General features: G+C 37.0%; 4 protein-coding genes across 6 annotated transcripts in view; 2 read left to right on the forward strand and 2 right to left on the reverse strand.

Moving 5' to 3' along the window:
* Nucleotides 1-7,706, reverse strand: part of LOC115709948 (dol-P-Man:Man(7)GlcNAc(2)-PP-Dol alpha-1,6-mannosyltransferase) — a 31,437-nt gene extending 23,731 nt beyond the window's left edge. The window contains exons 1-4 of one of the 3 annotated variants that reach the window (XM_030638231.2): nt 7,451-7,704; nt 6,264-6,305; nt 6,109-6,154; nt 5,631-5,717 (exon numbers count right to left, since the gene is read on the reverse strand). In XM_030638231.2, coding sequence (XP_030494091.2) covers nt 5,631-5,717; nt 6,109-6,154; nt 6,264-6,305; nt 7,451-7,657 — 382 coding nt within the window. In that variant the 5' untranslated portion in view covers nt 7,658-7,704. Of the gene's footprint in view, nt 1-5,630; nt 5,718-6,108; nt 6,155-6,263; nt 6,306-7,450 lie in introns of all 3 variants that reach the window. The other 2 variants (XM_030638223.2, XM_061106967.1) reach the window with 2 other exon arrangements.
* Nucleotides 7,707-9,903: 2,197 nt separating this feature from the next.
* On the forward strand, nt 9,904-10,657 carry LOC133032731 (nonsense-mediated mRNA decay protein 2-like). The gene is made up of 2 exons (XM_061106968.1): nt 9,904-10,150; nt 10,243-10,657. The coding sequence occupies exons 1-2, from the start codon at nt 9,905-9,907 to the stop codon at nt 10,654-10,656; spliced, it is 660 nt and encodes a 219-aa protein (XP_060962951.1). The 5' UTR covers nt 9,904; the 3' UTR covers nt 10,657.
* Nucleotides 10,658-10,953: 296 nt separating this feature from the next.
* On the forward strand, nt 10,954-13,260 carry LOC133032144 (uncharacterized). The gene is made up of 4 exons (XM_061105993.1): nt 10,954-11,225; nt 11,331-11,460; nt 11,602-12,098; nt 12,230-13,260. Exons 1-4 carry the CDS (start codon nt 10,954-10,956, stop codon nt 12,417-12,419), a joined length of 1,089 nt encoding a protein of 362 aa, XP_060961976.1. The 3' UTR covers nt 12,420-13,260.
* Nucleotides 13,119-15,022, reverse strand: LOC115717547 (uncharacterized). Its single transcript, XM_061105994.1, has 3 exons — nt 14,733-15,022; nt 13,496-14,570; nt 13,119-13,364 (listed from the first exon to the last, which is right to left on the reverse strand). Exons 1-3 carry the CDS (start codon nt 15,020-15,022, stop codon nt 13,119-13,121), a joined length of 1,611 nt encoding a protein of 536 aa, XP_060961977.1.
* Between the last annotated feature and the right edge of the window lie 872 nt (nt 15,023-15,894).

Genomic DNA, 15,894 nt, shown 5'->3' on the forward strand with positions numbered 1-15,894 from the left:
TTGGTAGAAACGAGAACTAAGATGGAGGAAGATGACAAGAGTTCTGAGCCCGACAAATTGAATTGCCCGTGTATTCAAGGGCTGACCTCGATAATTGGGCGTACCGTGCAGATCGATACTTCAGTTTACAGCGGTTGACTGTGGTAGAGCAGTTAGAAGCCACCGTGCGAAGGGGCGACTTTCCACTCGTTCAGGTGGGAAAATCTACGGCGATCAATCAATACCTGGGAAGAATTAAAATCTATGCTCATTAGGCGATTTCGTCCAGCGATCGAAGGGACGATTTATGATCGTTTCCTCAATCTTCAATAGGTATCTACAGTCCGGGAATATCATTGCCAGTTCGAATCTCTGGCCGCTTCAATAGGGACGATTGATGAGGCTATATTAGAGTTAACTTTTTTAAAAGGGCTCCAAATGGAAATCCAAGGCCCATCACGTATTTTGAAGCCCAATGGGCTCGTCCAAACTATGGAACTTGCTGAATCCATAGAAGCCAATCAATCTTTGGTTAGATCTCACAAATTTGGGTCTAGTAAAGTGAACTCATCTGTAACTCGACCCATTAGTACATATCAAACAGAGGAATACAAGGGCACGATTAGAAACAATGGTAAGACAAATTTTTCCACTCATAAATCATACTCTTCTCCACCTACATCTACAATTTCTTCTACAGGAAAAATGATAGGATACCGTAAGATGACTGAGACTGAATTGAAGGAGAAGAGAAGTCGGAGTGTGTGTTACAAGTGCGAAGAGAAGTGGCACTAAGGCCATGAGTGTAAAGCGGCAGAACTACAAATTTTTCTTATCCAAGAAGAGGAACCCGATCCTCTTGAAGATAATCCCATCGAGGAAGCTTTGGGCATTCTGTCGTCAACCACAACCAAAGCGCAATTGGTAGAGGTCTTCCTTGAATTCAGTTGTTGGATTAACTTCTCCAAAAACTATGAAGTTACTCAGCAAAATTCACGAGCACGAAGTGGTGGTATTGATTGATAGTGGTGCCACCCATAACTTCATCATAGCAGAGTTGGTTTCTAAGTTGGCTCTCCCAATTTCTTCCACCGAAACTTATGGGGTACAGATGGGCAATGTTTAAAAAAACGCAAATGAGCCTTAAAGGCGTTCTTTTTTTGGTAAGACGAGGCGTACAAGGCGTAAGCCTCAAAAATTAATGGAATCAATGCTTTTAGAGCACCTACAAATGAATAAACTGTCACATAAATTTCAAACATACTATAAAATGTCTTATAAAAATAATAACCATAAAACATCTCATAAAATTCAAACATACCAAAAGATATGTCTCATAAAACTCCTAAAATCAAGATAATTATATTTCTAGATTTAGAATCCTAAATTCTACTATCCTAGAACACATTTGAAGGAAGCAAGCAACAAGTTTTTTTTTCTCTGTTGGTTGAATAAATAAGCAGTTGCACAGTTGCTGTGAAGAAGAGAGGCAGATAGGAAGAAGATAGAATTAGGTTTTTTATTTTTAAGTTTCATTTGGGCTTACTTAAATATTTCATTGGGCTTTTTAATTAATATTTATTGGGCTTTTTAAAGGTTTTTTAGATTTTTTAAGTTGGGCAGCAAAAACGAATTTAAAATAACAATTTGGGCCTTTTTTTAGGGCTCAAATAGCCCATTTCACTTTCAAAATTTGAGGTGCACGCCTCTTACGCCTCAATGCCTCACGCCTCAGTTCAACGCCTCACCCATTAAGGCGTACGCCTCTCTTCTCCTTAGCAAGGCGCACGCCTTGGTGCAATCTTTAAACGCCTCAACTTGAGGCGCACCTCAAAAGCATCTTTTTAAACATTGCAGATGGGGTCAGGCCAAGCAATTAAAGGGGAAGGAATTTCTCAGGCTGTGCCTTTAGTGCTACAAGAATTGGAGATAATTGAGGATTTTTTACCGTTATCGTTAGGCAGTACCGATGTTATACTCAGGATGCAATGGTTAGAAACATTGGGAGGCACTTATCACCATTGGAAGGATCACATCATGAAGCTTACCTTGGAAGAAAAACCTTTACACTTCGTGGTGATCCTACACTAGATAGAACTCGAGTATCTCTCAAGACTATGATGAAAATCATCCAACAAGAGAAGTAGGGGGTTTGGGTGGAGTTGGGCAGTACAGTTGTAACAGAGTTGCACCAAGGATTACTAGCTCCTATCTCAAAGTTATTGCAAACTTATGCTCCTGTTTTTGAACCACCAACGGGCCTCCATCCAAACTGTAGCCATGATCATGCCATAATTCTCCGTATAGGACCTCTTCGATTAGTGTTCGCCCGTACCGGTATCCCCCGTCAGTGAAAGATGAAATTGAGCAGTTGGTCGGAGAGATGTTGGATGCCAGTATTTGTCAACCTAGTACCAACCCTTTTTCTAGCCCGGTATTACTTGTAAAAAAAATGGCAGTTGGCGCTTTTGTGTTGATTACCGAGCTCTTAATAAGGTGACAGTAGCTAATAAATTTTCAATTCCAATTATCAATGAGCTAATAAATTTCAAAGTTGGATTTAAGATCGGGATATCACCAGATTCGTGTTCATGCAGAAGACGTTCATAAGACAGCCTTTCGCACTCATGGTCATTACAAGTTGGTGATGTCGTTTGGGTTGACTAATGCACCAGCTACCTTCCAGGCACTCATGAATGAAAATTTTAGGCCTTTTCTTCGTCGTTTTGTGTTTGTATTCTTTGATGATATCCTTGTTTATAGTCTTGATGAAGCTACCCATGTTGAGCATCTCAACATTGTGTTGCAAACTCTTTCCAAGCATCAATTATATGCTAATATGAAGTGTTGCTTTGGTTAGTGACAGTTGGAATACTTGGGGCACATAATTTCATCAGAAGGTGTGGCATTTGACTCGTCTAAAGTCCAAGCCATGCTAAACTGGCCGCTACCTCAAACCATCAAAGAACTCCGAGGATTTTTGGGCCTCACTGGTTATTACCGAAAGTTTGTGGCTGGGTATGGCACCATTGCTCGACCAACTCAAGAAGGATCGCTTTAGTTGGACTGATACTGCTACAAAATCATTCAATGCTCTTAAGACAGCTATGACAACGATACCGGTCCTTGCTCTCCCAGACTTTTCTAAAACTTTTGTGGCAGAAATAAATGCTTCCGCTTATGGAATCAAGGTCGACTAGATGCAAGAGGGGTGTCCCATAGCCTATTTCAGTCAGCCTTTGAAGCCCCGCGCTCAACTCAAATCTATCTACGAAAAAGAACTTATGGCTATTGTCCTTGCTATTCTGAAGTGGCGTCCTTACCTACTAGGACGAAGGTTTGTGGTGCATATAGATTAGAAAAGCCTCGAGTCTTTGTTGGAACGACTTGTGACACCTGACAATCAGAAGTGGTGGTTAAGTTGCTTGGCTATGATTTTGAAATCGTCTATAGGCCTAGGGCGGCCAACAGTGTCGTTGATGCTTTATCTCAAGTTCCCACAGTGGCATGCTCAGTTCTCACCTCTACCACTTGGTTAAACTGGGATATTGTAGAACAAGAAATTCAACAAGATGCCCTTCTCTCTCGGGTTCGAGTTGATTTAGCCAATGGTTACTATGGTCCCTAGTTTTGCCTTGGAACATGATCGCTTGGTGTATCAAGGGAGGATGGTTTTATCTGCTACATCGACCTTACTCCCTTCCCTTTTGAAAGAGTATCACTGTTCTCCGATTGGCGGTCATTCTGGGGAGTCTCGCACTTACCAACAACTTCGTGGTGACATTTTTTGGTATGAAGCGGATGGTGGTTGAGTTCGTCAGAGAGTGTGAGGTGTGCCAACAGAATAAGACCATGGCCATGTCTCCCACTGGTTTGTTGCAACCATTGACATTGCCCGAGCGGGTTTGGGAGGATCTAACTATAGATTTCATTGAAGGGTTACCCGAATCCAATAGTGTTGACACCATCTTTGTTGTGGTGGATCATTTAAGTACGCTCATTTAATACCGCTGAAACATCCATTTATTGCTCGAGCAGTTGCTGAAGCTTTTCTCCATAATGTGGTCAAACTTCATGGGTTGCCTAATTCTATCATCTCTGATAGGGATCTCATTATTCTTAGTCACTTCTGGACTGAACTCTTCCATCTCCAGGGTACTGAATTGAAACATAGTACCGCTTATCACCCTCAAACTGATGGGCAAACAGAGGTTGTTAACTGCTACCTTGAGACTTATTTACGATGCTTCGCTTCAGAGAAACCAATAGTTTGGCCAAGTGGCTATCATGGGCTGAGTATTGGTACAATACTTCTTTTCACTCCTCCTTGGGATGTACCCCTTTTAATGTATTGTATGGAAGAGATCCTCCTTCACTAGTTCGACATTCTTCTGGTGCCACTGCTGCCATTGCAGTGGATCAGTTGTTAGCAGAGCGAGATTTCTTTCTAGATGACTTAAAAATGCATTTACTCAGGGCTCGGCAAAAGATGAAATCTTCAGGTGCTGTGTCTTGTCAATTGGTGGAATTTAAAGAGGGTGATTCTGTGTTTGTTAAGTAGCGACTTTATCGACAAAAGTCATTGGCTATTCGCAAAAATGAGAAACTTATTGCTCATTTCTATGGTCCCTTTAAGGTAAGCACATTGGTGTTGTCGCTTACTGCTTGGATTTACCTCCATCTTCAACAGTTCACCCAGTATTTCATGTGTCTCAACTACGAACAGCCATTGGCACATCGCACTCCTCTCCTACCTTGCCACCAACTCTAACAGCGGATTTGGAATTGATGTTTGACCTTTGGTTAGCTTCACTTATGCTAGGAAAAATAAGAGGTCTCACTAGAATTAACTTGTTTGTCAGTTTCTTTAGTGTATTTATAGTTGGCTTTTGGTTTGGCTTGGTGAGTGTATGAGTGCTATATATGTGTGTGTGTTGAGTGGTTTGGGGGGCATGCTTGATCTGATTATTGATTTCAGCATCAATTGGAGAGACCCCAGGCTCTCGAAACCTGTGGGAATTGTGGCAGCTTGTTTGTTTAATATCAATATCAGATTTTCCTTTAATATCAGATCAGTATATTCCTATTATAATTATTTTATACTCCATATACTTTTCAATAAACTGGCAGCAACAGTTCAGGTCTTATCAATAGTACTAAAGCCATGCGAACTGGATAACAAAAAAAGTATACTATTAGAGTAGATTAAATTTCCTTCTTTACTGTATTGCAAATCCTAGAACTTCAACAGCTAGAATATGTTCTTTCTTCTTTTAGAAAGCTTGTCACAGGATAGTATTACATAGCAAAATCATATAATGCAAGAGGGGAGAAGCTCTTTACTGCCTTTTCCTCTCCCTATCTACTAAAGCCATGGGCCATCACTCCCTCGTAATGTCAGCCACGAAACTACACCTATTCCTCATTTAAGATTGTCAATACCCTCTTTGACCTGATTTTCCTCACCATCTATGTGAAAACTGTAGCATAGATCAACTTATCACCCATTACACTTACTCTCTCAAAAATAATCACTTCAATAAAGGTACAACATTAATATAGAAGAAATTTTCCCTTTTCACAGGCACAGGAAAAAAGGTTAAGGGACCATTCACTTTTCCAAGCATCTTAAAAAACAAATAAGTGCTAACCTGCAAAGAGAGCATAAAGCTTTGGGAAATGCATCAAGTTTATTATCAATATGACTGGAGATGCCACGGTAGATACAAGCAACGCACCTACAAGAATATAGATTACATTGCTTGGTAAATTAGATGTTTAATAAGGAGACTAATCTTTTTTTTATCATTATTCAGAATATTTCAGTTACAAAAGGAATATATATATCATCATATACATTTCTGGTTGGACAAACACACATCTTAATATATTATGTAGACATATACAGAAGGACATGGACTTTCTATATGATGAACAAAGAGTACTTGAGAAATGAGATAGCACAAGGAACCAAAACAGTGGGCCTTATGTTACTGAGCTACAAAATAAGACACCATAAATAGACCATGAAGTCAGAGCCTTTAAAAAAACAATAATTATTATGTAGAACATGTAGGGTATCCTATTCAATTTATCGTAAGCACAAGAATAGTAAGATTGCATGCGTACCAAGAAAAGTGCGCGGAACCACTCCAGGGAATTCCAAATGATCATACTGTGATAGTGAGAAAAAAATTCAAACAAAAAAGTAAGCCATAATTCTGATGTGATACAGCCAACTACAGTTTTGAAAGCTCCATAAAGACAGAGAAAACCGAACTTACTTTATCTATGTGATGCCGATGATATAGAATGTCATGCGTTGCCTTGAAAAAATATTATGATTTAGAAAAATTAGCAAATCAAGAAATTACAGATGCCAAAAAACAGACAAGTGAGATAACAATTCAGAATAGCAAAATGTCATTCTTCCTTATCACTACAAATCAAACTCAAAACAATCACTTCATTTTATTTATTTTTCTGTGCTAGAGTTGAAATATGGAGCAGCAGACAAGGACAATGGAGTATGATTCTATTACTTCTTGTTTCTTTCTTTTACTAAACGCCAAAAAGTTATATGTATGTACTAGAGTAATATTAAGCTAGAGTTCCACCAAGTGCTGGCCATCTCTTTTCCAGCCCAGGAAATGAGTAATAATTTGAACACCAAGCACAAAAACACCCAAAACCCTGGATTTTCTTTTCTTTTCTTCTGGTTCTAATTTTCGCAAACCCCACCTGTTATTGCTATGATCACAATATGTCATTTTCTTCTCTAGTAGCCTCCTCTTCAAGAAAGTTTTATTGTCACTCTGTCTCCCGTGGCAAAATATCCATATTAATCAGAAAAGATGCACACTCTATAATGCAGTGCACCATGTTCAATTATTTAATTAGCTGATATGAATGAAGTATGTTAAATCAAACTACTGACATTTCTTTCCTTCTTTCATGTGAAGCCTCAAATTCTCCCAGCTATTACAAATCATGTGAAGCTACATAATCTTTCAATATTACTAAGACATTTATCAATTAAGCCATTTGGTCAAAAGTAATCTGTTGAGTAAAAATACAAATCATCACCACATAAAACCAAATTAAAACTTTTCAATTCTGCACTTTCTCATCATCAAACAAGAAAGCAAGTAAAATCAATTGAATCACTCTAAAGGGAATATCTTTCTAATTCGTATAGTTATAAAATCTAGTCAATGTAAATTTCCAATGAATTTATTTCATATAAAAAGAAAACCCAGAAAAACCTTCTTTTATTTTTTTTCCTCAACATACTTTTCCCTAAGCAATCCCAGTAAAAAGAGTAAATGCCTTATTTCATGAATCACAATAGCTAATCGTTACTACTTAAAAAATAAGCAGTCCCAGTACTTCAATTCCTAGAATATTTCATTTTCCAACAGTTTCTTGCCAACCAAACATGAATGGAGAAGTATGAGAAAATGGAATCTACCTGAACGTTGAAGCTTTCTTCAACCTTGGTGTATGGAACGGTGAAGACATAAAATGCAGCTATAGAACCCAAGAGCAGATCATAGCCGTACGATTTCAGAAACTTTGACGAGCTGAGAGCCATTACAAGAGCACAGGACACGAGAGAAGAAGAAGAAACTGAATCAAAGAAGAAGAAGAAGGAGGAGGAGGAGGAGGAGGCTCTCATGGGCTATTTTTGGGCTTAAGGCACTTAACTAATAAATAAGGGAAATTTACACCCTATACTGATTTTTCCCAATTTATTTCATTTTTACTGTTGCACGGAAATTGCAACATTTATACTGTTTTTTTTTTTTTTGGCAGTTTACTGCCTTTAAAACTTTAGCCGCTTGATGTGAGTGGTGTTTGTTTTCATTGCCACTTGTCACGATAGAGTTTTGCCACGTTTTTTTTTTTTTTAAAAAAAAAAAATTAATTGTTTTGATTTGACGGTTATGTGTTCTGATCAAAAAGTGTTGTTTTTTTGTATTTTTCTTTTATTTTTTTTATATTATTTTCGAATCTAAATTTTGTAATTGGTATTCTCTCTCACCTCAACTGTTCATCTTCTTCCCCATTTTCAGTTTGCTTAGACGGTTGTTATAGTGGGTAGTTTTTTCATTTTAAAAAATTTCAAATCCCATCCCACTATCTTAAACTTCCCTCTCATTTTCCCTCCCATTTTTATTATTTTTTTCTATAAATACCTTCATAGTTCTTCATAATGGCCGTTACTCGTTCATCACCATCTCCGGCCAAAGTTACAAAACCCAGAAAACAATCGCAGAAAACCAGACCCAAATCAAAAATGGGTAAAAAAAATCTGAAAGAGAACCCTCCTAGCCCCACTTCCCCTTCTGTTAAAAGAAAAACCATTGCTGGACCTTCGAAGAACACTCGAGGAAAAAGACCTCGAACTGTTGTTGAAAATTCAGACTCAGATTTTGAGTTGGATTCTGAATTTCTTAAGTCGCCTGTTTCTGTTAAGGTATTTTACTATTTATCTGTTGTTGTTTTTGAGGTTTTTTGTTTTTTTGTTAAATTCGCTATTTGAGGTTCATATATCTGGGTATTTGTTTGTTTTTGTTTATGTATTTGTAATTGTTTTATATATATTGTTCGATTTTATTTATGTGTTTTTGTCAATTTTTTATTTGTTGTTTTGTTGGTGTTGTTATTTTTTATTTTAGGGCAAGGGTAAATCCCCTGTGAAGGTGGTTCCATCATCAGGTGTTTCTGAAGAAATTCCTGTTAATAGGATTGTTGAGGTTTGTGATGTTATGCATTCTGTTCTATGTTTTTTTGTTGTTTTTTTGTTGTTGTTATTTTCGTAGTGTTTTTTGGTGTTTTATCAGTGTTTTCATTGTTCTGTTTTTTAGGATTGGGAATGCAAGTACACTCGATCTCAATTTTATCATTCTAGAGTAGTAACATCTGGTTATTACTCTGTACTTGGTGACATTAAGAGAATTTTAACTGAAAGCCAATTGGAAATTTTTTCAAAATCTGTGTTTGGTTATTTTCTTCGAATTCCTGAGTACATAATTCATTACCAATTGCTGCATTGTTTGCTGTTGAGGGAGGTTCAGCAGCCTAATGGGTTGGAGTTTTGGGTTTGTGTCCAAGGGAAATACCTTAGGTTTAGTATCGAAGAGTTTGCGTTGGTCACGGGGTTAGATTGTCATGTTGATTCTGATTTTTATAAGTTTAAGCAAGATGATAATGAATTGGTCAAATCTTGTTTTAAGGGGTACAAAAAAATTACCAAGGCTGCTATTCAGACTGCTTTTATTGCTGACAATCTTAAGGATAACGACGATCTTGCAGTCAAGTTGGCTGTATTGTATTTTGTGCAGTGTTATTTGTTAGGTGGTCCCCCGGGTAAAGTTGTTTCGTCTGAGGAAATAGATGTTGTGGATAGTGGTCGATATAATGAATTTGGGTGGGGCAAGCATTGTTTTGATATCACTATGCATTCTTTGAAGGGTAAGATAGATTCTGGTTATAAGAGGGTAGTTCGTAGTGACGAGGATGGTGGGTATTACAGGTTATTGGGTTTTCCTTTGGCTATTCAATTCTGGTTTTTCGAGTGTTGCCCGTATGTTATTGGGAAACTATCCTTGTACTCAAATGTTGGCATTCCAAGGATTTTGAATTGGCCTAAATTACCCAAGGACAAGGAGGGTATGGTGAAAATGGATGTCATGAACACCCTCATTTTCGATCGGTCTTTGAAAGAGGTAATCCTGTTGTTTTTTATTATTTTTTCACTGTTGTTTTAATGTTGTTTTTGTATACATTATTTATACTTTATGTTTTTATTGTTGTTGTTATTTTATAATTTCAGTTTCATGTGCATATTGTTTTTTGTTGGCTTTTGTTGTTTCAGTTAAAATTAAGAAACCTCACTCCAACTTCCGTTGAGAGATTGAGTATGAGCCTCACTGATTTTTTCTGTGGTGAGACTACTCCCGAGGCTGTGAAATTCAAAATTAAAGGTGGTTCCAAGCCTGCTGGTCAACCTGGCTTGATGGGTTCTTCTTCATCAACTGCTCATGAGAATGTCTCCCGAGTTGAGTTTGAGGAATTTAAAAAGTGTTTATCTGTTGTTGTCAGCCAGCAAGGGATTCTTATGAAATCTGTTGCTGAGATGAACAAGAAGCTGGACATTCTTATTGAGGTTTTTTTTTGTAAATTGTCATTACTTTTTCTGTTATTTTTTTAATAGTGTTTTTATGTTGTTTTATACAGTTACTTATTTTTTTTTCTCAGTCATCCCAAGGTGGTCCCACTCACAATGGATCTCAGTCTGAAGATGCTCTTCGTACTTCAGAAAATGAGGATGATGAAGATTCCACTTCGGAGGAAGACGAGGATGATAAATTCGACGATGACAAAGGAGATGATCATCATGACGATGAAACTGATGATGATGATGATGATCTGGGTGGAGATGGTGTTGGTGCTGGTCAGGATGAGGCTCACACGGGCGATGTTCGTAACGATGAGGGTGTTGTTGTCCCCGCGGTTGTTTCGAGGGATGATGATACCGGCAAGGTCGATGATGCCAAGAATTCTGAAACTGTGGAACCTATTGCAGAGATCAAACAGGTGTGTTTCTTGTTTGGACATCATTTTTGGTTTGTGCTTTTTTTTGTGTGTTTCTGTGTTTTGTGTTTGTTTTAATAGTGTTTTACTGTTTTTTTTGTTATCAGCCTGATCAGTCTCAAGGTGGGGAGGAGAACATTGATGTTGATGCAACAATTGCATCTGCTGTTAAAGCTGTGGAGAATTTGGTTTGTGTTTATGTTTTTTTTTTATATTTGTATTTATTTGGTATTATATTGTTGTTTTTATGGTGTTTTAATTGTACTGTTTGAAATTAAAACATAAGTCTTTTTATTTATCCTTTCTCTTTTTTAGATTGGTTCCTCAACTCATGCCCCTGCTCCTGTTGACACTTCTGAGAAGACTAATCTTGAAATGGTTGTTTTTCAAGAGACTCCTATTTTACGTCCTCAAAAGAGGGATCGGAAGAAAGGAGCTGTTTTGAAATCCCCATTCATTGAGCTTGCTTCTGGTGCATCTAAATCAGGTTCATCCTCGGTTTCTCCTGATGATTCTGTGTATAAGGTCGTTAAATATGTGCGTGGTTTGTGCCCGTTGGACAACAAGATTGGTGAACCTGTTGATCCGCAATTGGAAGCTGATTTTGTCAAGTGGGTTGATTCAGGTCTTAGAAAGCACAAATCTAAGTAAGTATTTTTGTAGGTGTTTTCAGTTGTATATCTGTTATTGTTTTCTATTTATTTTTATTTTTTCATTTCTGTTTTGATATTTTTTTATTTGTTTTTTTCTAGCACAACAACTAATGTGTATTGTAAGGGTAAGGACACTATATTTCCGCCATTTCGTTTTGGTGTTGAGGACATCAGCAACAAGATGTGGTTTCACAACCTTGCCTACCCTAATTGTTTCCTTACCAATTCTGTAAGTTTTTATTTTATTATTATTATTATTTTACATATTATTTTTTTTATCTATTTTTTTTAATGTTTTTAAGTGTTGTTCTGTTAGTTTTTCATAAGTTTGAATGTTTTTTCACTTACTTTTTTTTATCTGTTTGTTCAGCACATTGACATCATTTTCTATTATCTTCGTAAGAAAATAATGTACTCAGCCGAGCCGAAAATCAAAGTCACCACAACTGATTGCCTCTTTTGTTCTAGCATAACAACTTTGTATGAGAGGTTTGTTGAGAAAAACAACGATATATCGGTGTTGTCTCTTTCTCACAATGTGGCCCAGTACATTCAAGGTGGTAAGATATTATGTGCCACTCCTTGGCATTTGGTTGATCATGTTATTATGCCTATCAATGTAAAATTACAGGATCATTGGATTTGTGGTCGTCTTAACATAGTTGACAGGCGCATATATCTGTACAATTCACTGCGTTCTGGGAGGTATATGACTGCTGCCAAAGAGGCTTGCAAGCCTTTCTCTGTTATTTTACCATATTACTTCTCTATGTTAGACTTCAAAGGCCTTCGCAACGAAACTAAGTTTAGCACTATGGAACCGTTTCCTATTGTTGCTGTTGATGGTTTACCCGAGCAGGTCACAGCGTAAGTTTTATGTTTAGTGTTCAATGTTTTTTCACTGGTTGTTTGTATTTTTATTTTTTTGTTGTTGACTTTTGTTTTTTATCAGTGTTTTCATAGTGTCTTTTTTTGTGTTTTATTGTTTTTTTTTCCAGTGATTGTGGTGTTTTTGTTGCATCATTTGCTGAGTATTTCATTGATGGCAAACCCATCCCATCCTCTGATTTTGATGTGGAAATTCACCGCGATCGTTTGGCTGCGTTATTTTATCAATATGGGATGAAGAAGCAAACTGAGAACATTGAAAGTGAATCCGAGGCCCCTCCCAGCCTTCCCAAGAAGTGATTTGCTTTTTCAATCAGACTGTCATTGTTCTTATAGTTTTTTAATGTTGTTGTAATGTTTTTCATGTTGTTTTTCGTAAACAAACATTGGTGTTCTGTTGTTTTTCCTTACGCTTTGTGTGGACAATATGTAATCTTTTATTTTCGTATGTTTTTTCTTATTATTTTTATGTACAAAAAAGTTGGTATGTTAAAGTTGTTTGTTTTTTCATTTCAGATCCATTCTTTTTTTTTTTTCTTATAGTTTCTCTGTTTTTTGAATCCAAATATTCATTTCAGTATTAAAAACACAAACTGTTTCAATAACAAACTTCATATATATATATTCAATTTAGTATCCAACATCTTTTAATATCCAATCTAGAGTATCAACAATTCCCAATGTAATCAATGTTTTTCAAATAAAAAACTGTATTCCCTGTGTATTTCAGAAATTTAAATTCCTCAATATCTAATTCTCATAACGTATGTGTAGTTTTCTTTTGTTTTTCCACTGTTGTTCTGTTGTTGTTTTTATTCCCTTCTACGTCTTCTGCTGCATGTTCTTTTGTTATGCCCCAGTTCACCACATTTGCTGCACTTGTTGTGTTGATCCCTTTCCCATCCAGCCTTCCTTCTTAATGTTTTTGGTCTTCCTGATTTTACTCTTTCATGTGGAGGCAAGACTGTAATATTTTTCACTTCTTCCGGTACCTCCCATTTACTTTGGTGTCCTATTGGGTAAACTGTCCCTGAATAAGTTGCCAGCCAATTTTTTTTTTGTGTAGTAATCTGAACAGTAGGTGTACGGGTCCATGTTCATCTCCCTCATCACGGCCACTGCGTGCCCGCATGGCATTTCATCTATTTGGAACCTGTTGCACGTGCATGTTCTTTTTTCTAGGTCTACTTCCCACGATTCTTTCATTCTTGTTACCTCAAACAAGTAATCTGTTGTTGCTTTAACCTGTTTTAAATTTTATTGAAAAAAAAAAATCAAACATAGCTGTAATTCCTACAACAACAATACAAAACTATTGAAACAGCACTACAACAACACTACAACACTACAAAAAAAAAACATAATTAATATTTTACCTCCAGATTCAATGAGTATGTGTAATTTTTCAACAGTATGTCTTCTCCAGTTGGTGATAGCTTAGTGAAGGTGTTTTGTGCTTTTGTCCTATTAGTATGCGTCCATTGTTGCACCAATGCTCTCAAGCATTCTAGCAGCGTTGTAATTGGTAGCTCCCTTGCTGCCAAATTTGCAGCGTTCAGTGATTCTGATATGTTTGAGGTCATTGTGGAATACCTCTTGTTTTGGCTATGAATTCTTGACCACTTTTCATACCCGATTTTTTTGAGGTAAGGTCTTATGCGTTTGTCCAATCCATCCAATTCAGCCATGTGGAACTCGAATTGCTTTTCTGTGTAGGCTTTCACTGCTCCAAAGAATGGCAGATTGTATTTGGCAGCATGTTGTTTGAAGCTTGTTTTAAGGTTGCTCAAAATGTGGTAACCGCAGTAACTGTGTGCAATTTCTGGATATATTTCTCTCGCTGCTTTGATGAGGCTTTCATTTCTGTCTGAAATTAGGCATTGGTGTTCCCGTACACCATACGCTTCTTTAAATTTTTTGAAGAACCATTTCCAAGATTGGTCATTCTCAGAATCTGCAACACAAAACGCTAGTGGAAAAATATGACCTGCTGCATCTTGTGTGCATGCGCACAACAAAGTTCCCCCATAAGCTGCTTTGAGGAACGTTCCGTCCACAACAACTATCGGTCTGCATGCTCCCCACCCTTTTATGGATGCATCCAACGCCATGAAAACAAAGAGCAAGCTGTTGTCTTCTGCCGTTTTCAGATCCACAAATGATCCAGGGTTTGTTTTTTCCACCATGTGTAAGAAACTCGGTATTAGGCTGTACGAGTCACTAGCATTTCCTCTCAAGTCGTTTACTGCATGTTCCTTACTTCTCCAAGCTTTCATATAGTTCATTTTGATGCCATATACGTATTTCAACTCCCCTTTTATGTCCATCGCTGTTGCCTTGGTCTTTATGTTCAAGAACTTCGGTTTTATGCATTCCCCTATCAGTTTCGATGTTGCTTGCCTTTGGTCTTCATGCCTTATATTTATGGGGCATGTGTGCATATTTGAGAACCTATTGAAACAAAAAAAAAAACAACAAAAAACAACATTAAAAAACTATTAAAACAAATCTGTTGCAGATACCAATCATGTGTATTTCAGTACAAATTGTGAAAACAGGTCATTTGTTAAGGATGCCAACAAAAACAACATTAAAAAACTATTAAAAACCAACCTCCTGATTATGAATGTGTTTGTTGGCCCATTTCTCGATGCTCTTAGTGACCAATTGCAGCTTTCGTAAACACATTTCAGACTGTATTCTTGAGAGCAGGACTTCCACACTTTGTACTGAAAGTTGTTTTTGATTGCGTAGTAGCTGAGGACATTTTTTAGAGTTTCTTTGTCTTTGTATGCTTGTCCTTTTTCCACTTCGGGGTGTTGCTTGTCTGTTATTAACTTTGCATTGTTGATGTCAATTTCTGGATCCAGTTTTTTACTGGTGTTTTCAAGTTGTTCTACCATTTCTTCAAAGAACTTGATTTGCATAGTCAATTATGTCGAATTTGTCCTCCTCATCTTCTATTGTTTCTGACTTTTCCCCTTCTACCGTTTGCTGTCCCGTTGTGTATGATTCTGTTGTTGTTATGTTGTTTTCAAGCGTTGTTGTGTTGTTTTCGATCATTGCAACATTATATTCATTCGGTGTTGTTGTGGATATCGAATTTGGTGTTGGGTAAAGACGTGTCGTGTTGTTGTTTTCCTGGTTCACACATAGTGGATATGTCGTGAAATCTGTTTCCTTCATTTTCAATTCCAAGTAAAAGTAGAGGCTTCGATCGTTGCATATTTTGATCGGTGGTATTCCTTCTTTAGCTTGGTACTGTATTTGTAGTGTTGTGCTGGTGTTTTCGCACCCCAATGAAGTAACCAGTATTTGCAGTAGCTCTTCGTACTTGCATTTTGTTGGTATGAATTCTCCACTAGCCACATAGTTCACATAATTGTGATCTTCATTCCATTGTCCATTGCTCTTGATGAGTACTGGTAGACGTTCCATTACCTGTCATTCCAGGGTCTTATTTAATGTTAAAACAATTGTACAACAACAATAAAACAATAGCAAAACAACAAAAAAAAAATCAACAAAAAAAATAAAATAACAACAATAAAACAACACAAAAACAACCAAACAGAAATACCCATTATTTTTTTTTAAGTTTTTATTATTATATTTGTCTGATACATATATGTATGAATGTTGTTCTAGTACTGACCGCAAAACAACATTTGAACAACCCTGATGTTGTGTTTGAATAATTGTTCCAATTTATCGATTTTTTTTTTCGAAATCATTTTGTGTTGCAAACGTCAAATTAACAATAGAACAACCCTCA

The sequence above is a fragment of the Cannabis sativa genome, chromosome X (assembly GCF_029168945.1).
Source record: "Cannabis sativa cultivar Pink pepper isolate KNU-18-1 chromosome X, ASM2916894v1, whole genome shotgun sequence".
Classification (NCBI taxonomy): Eukaryota; Viridiplantae; Streptophyta; class Magnoliopsida; order Rosales; family Cannabaceae; genus Cannabis; species Cannabis sativa.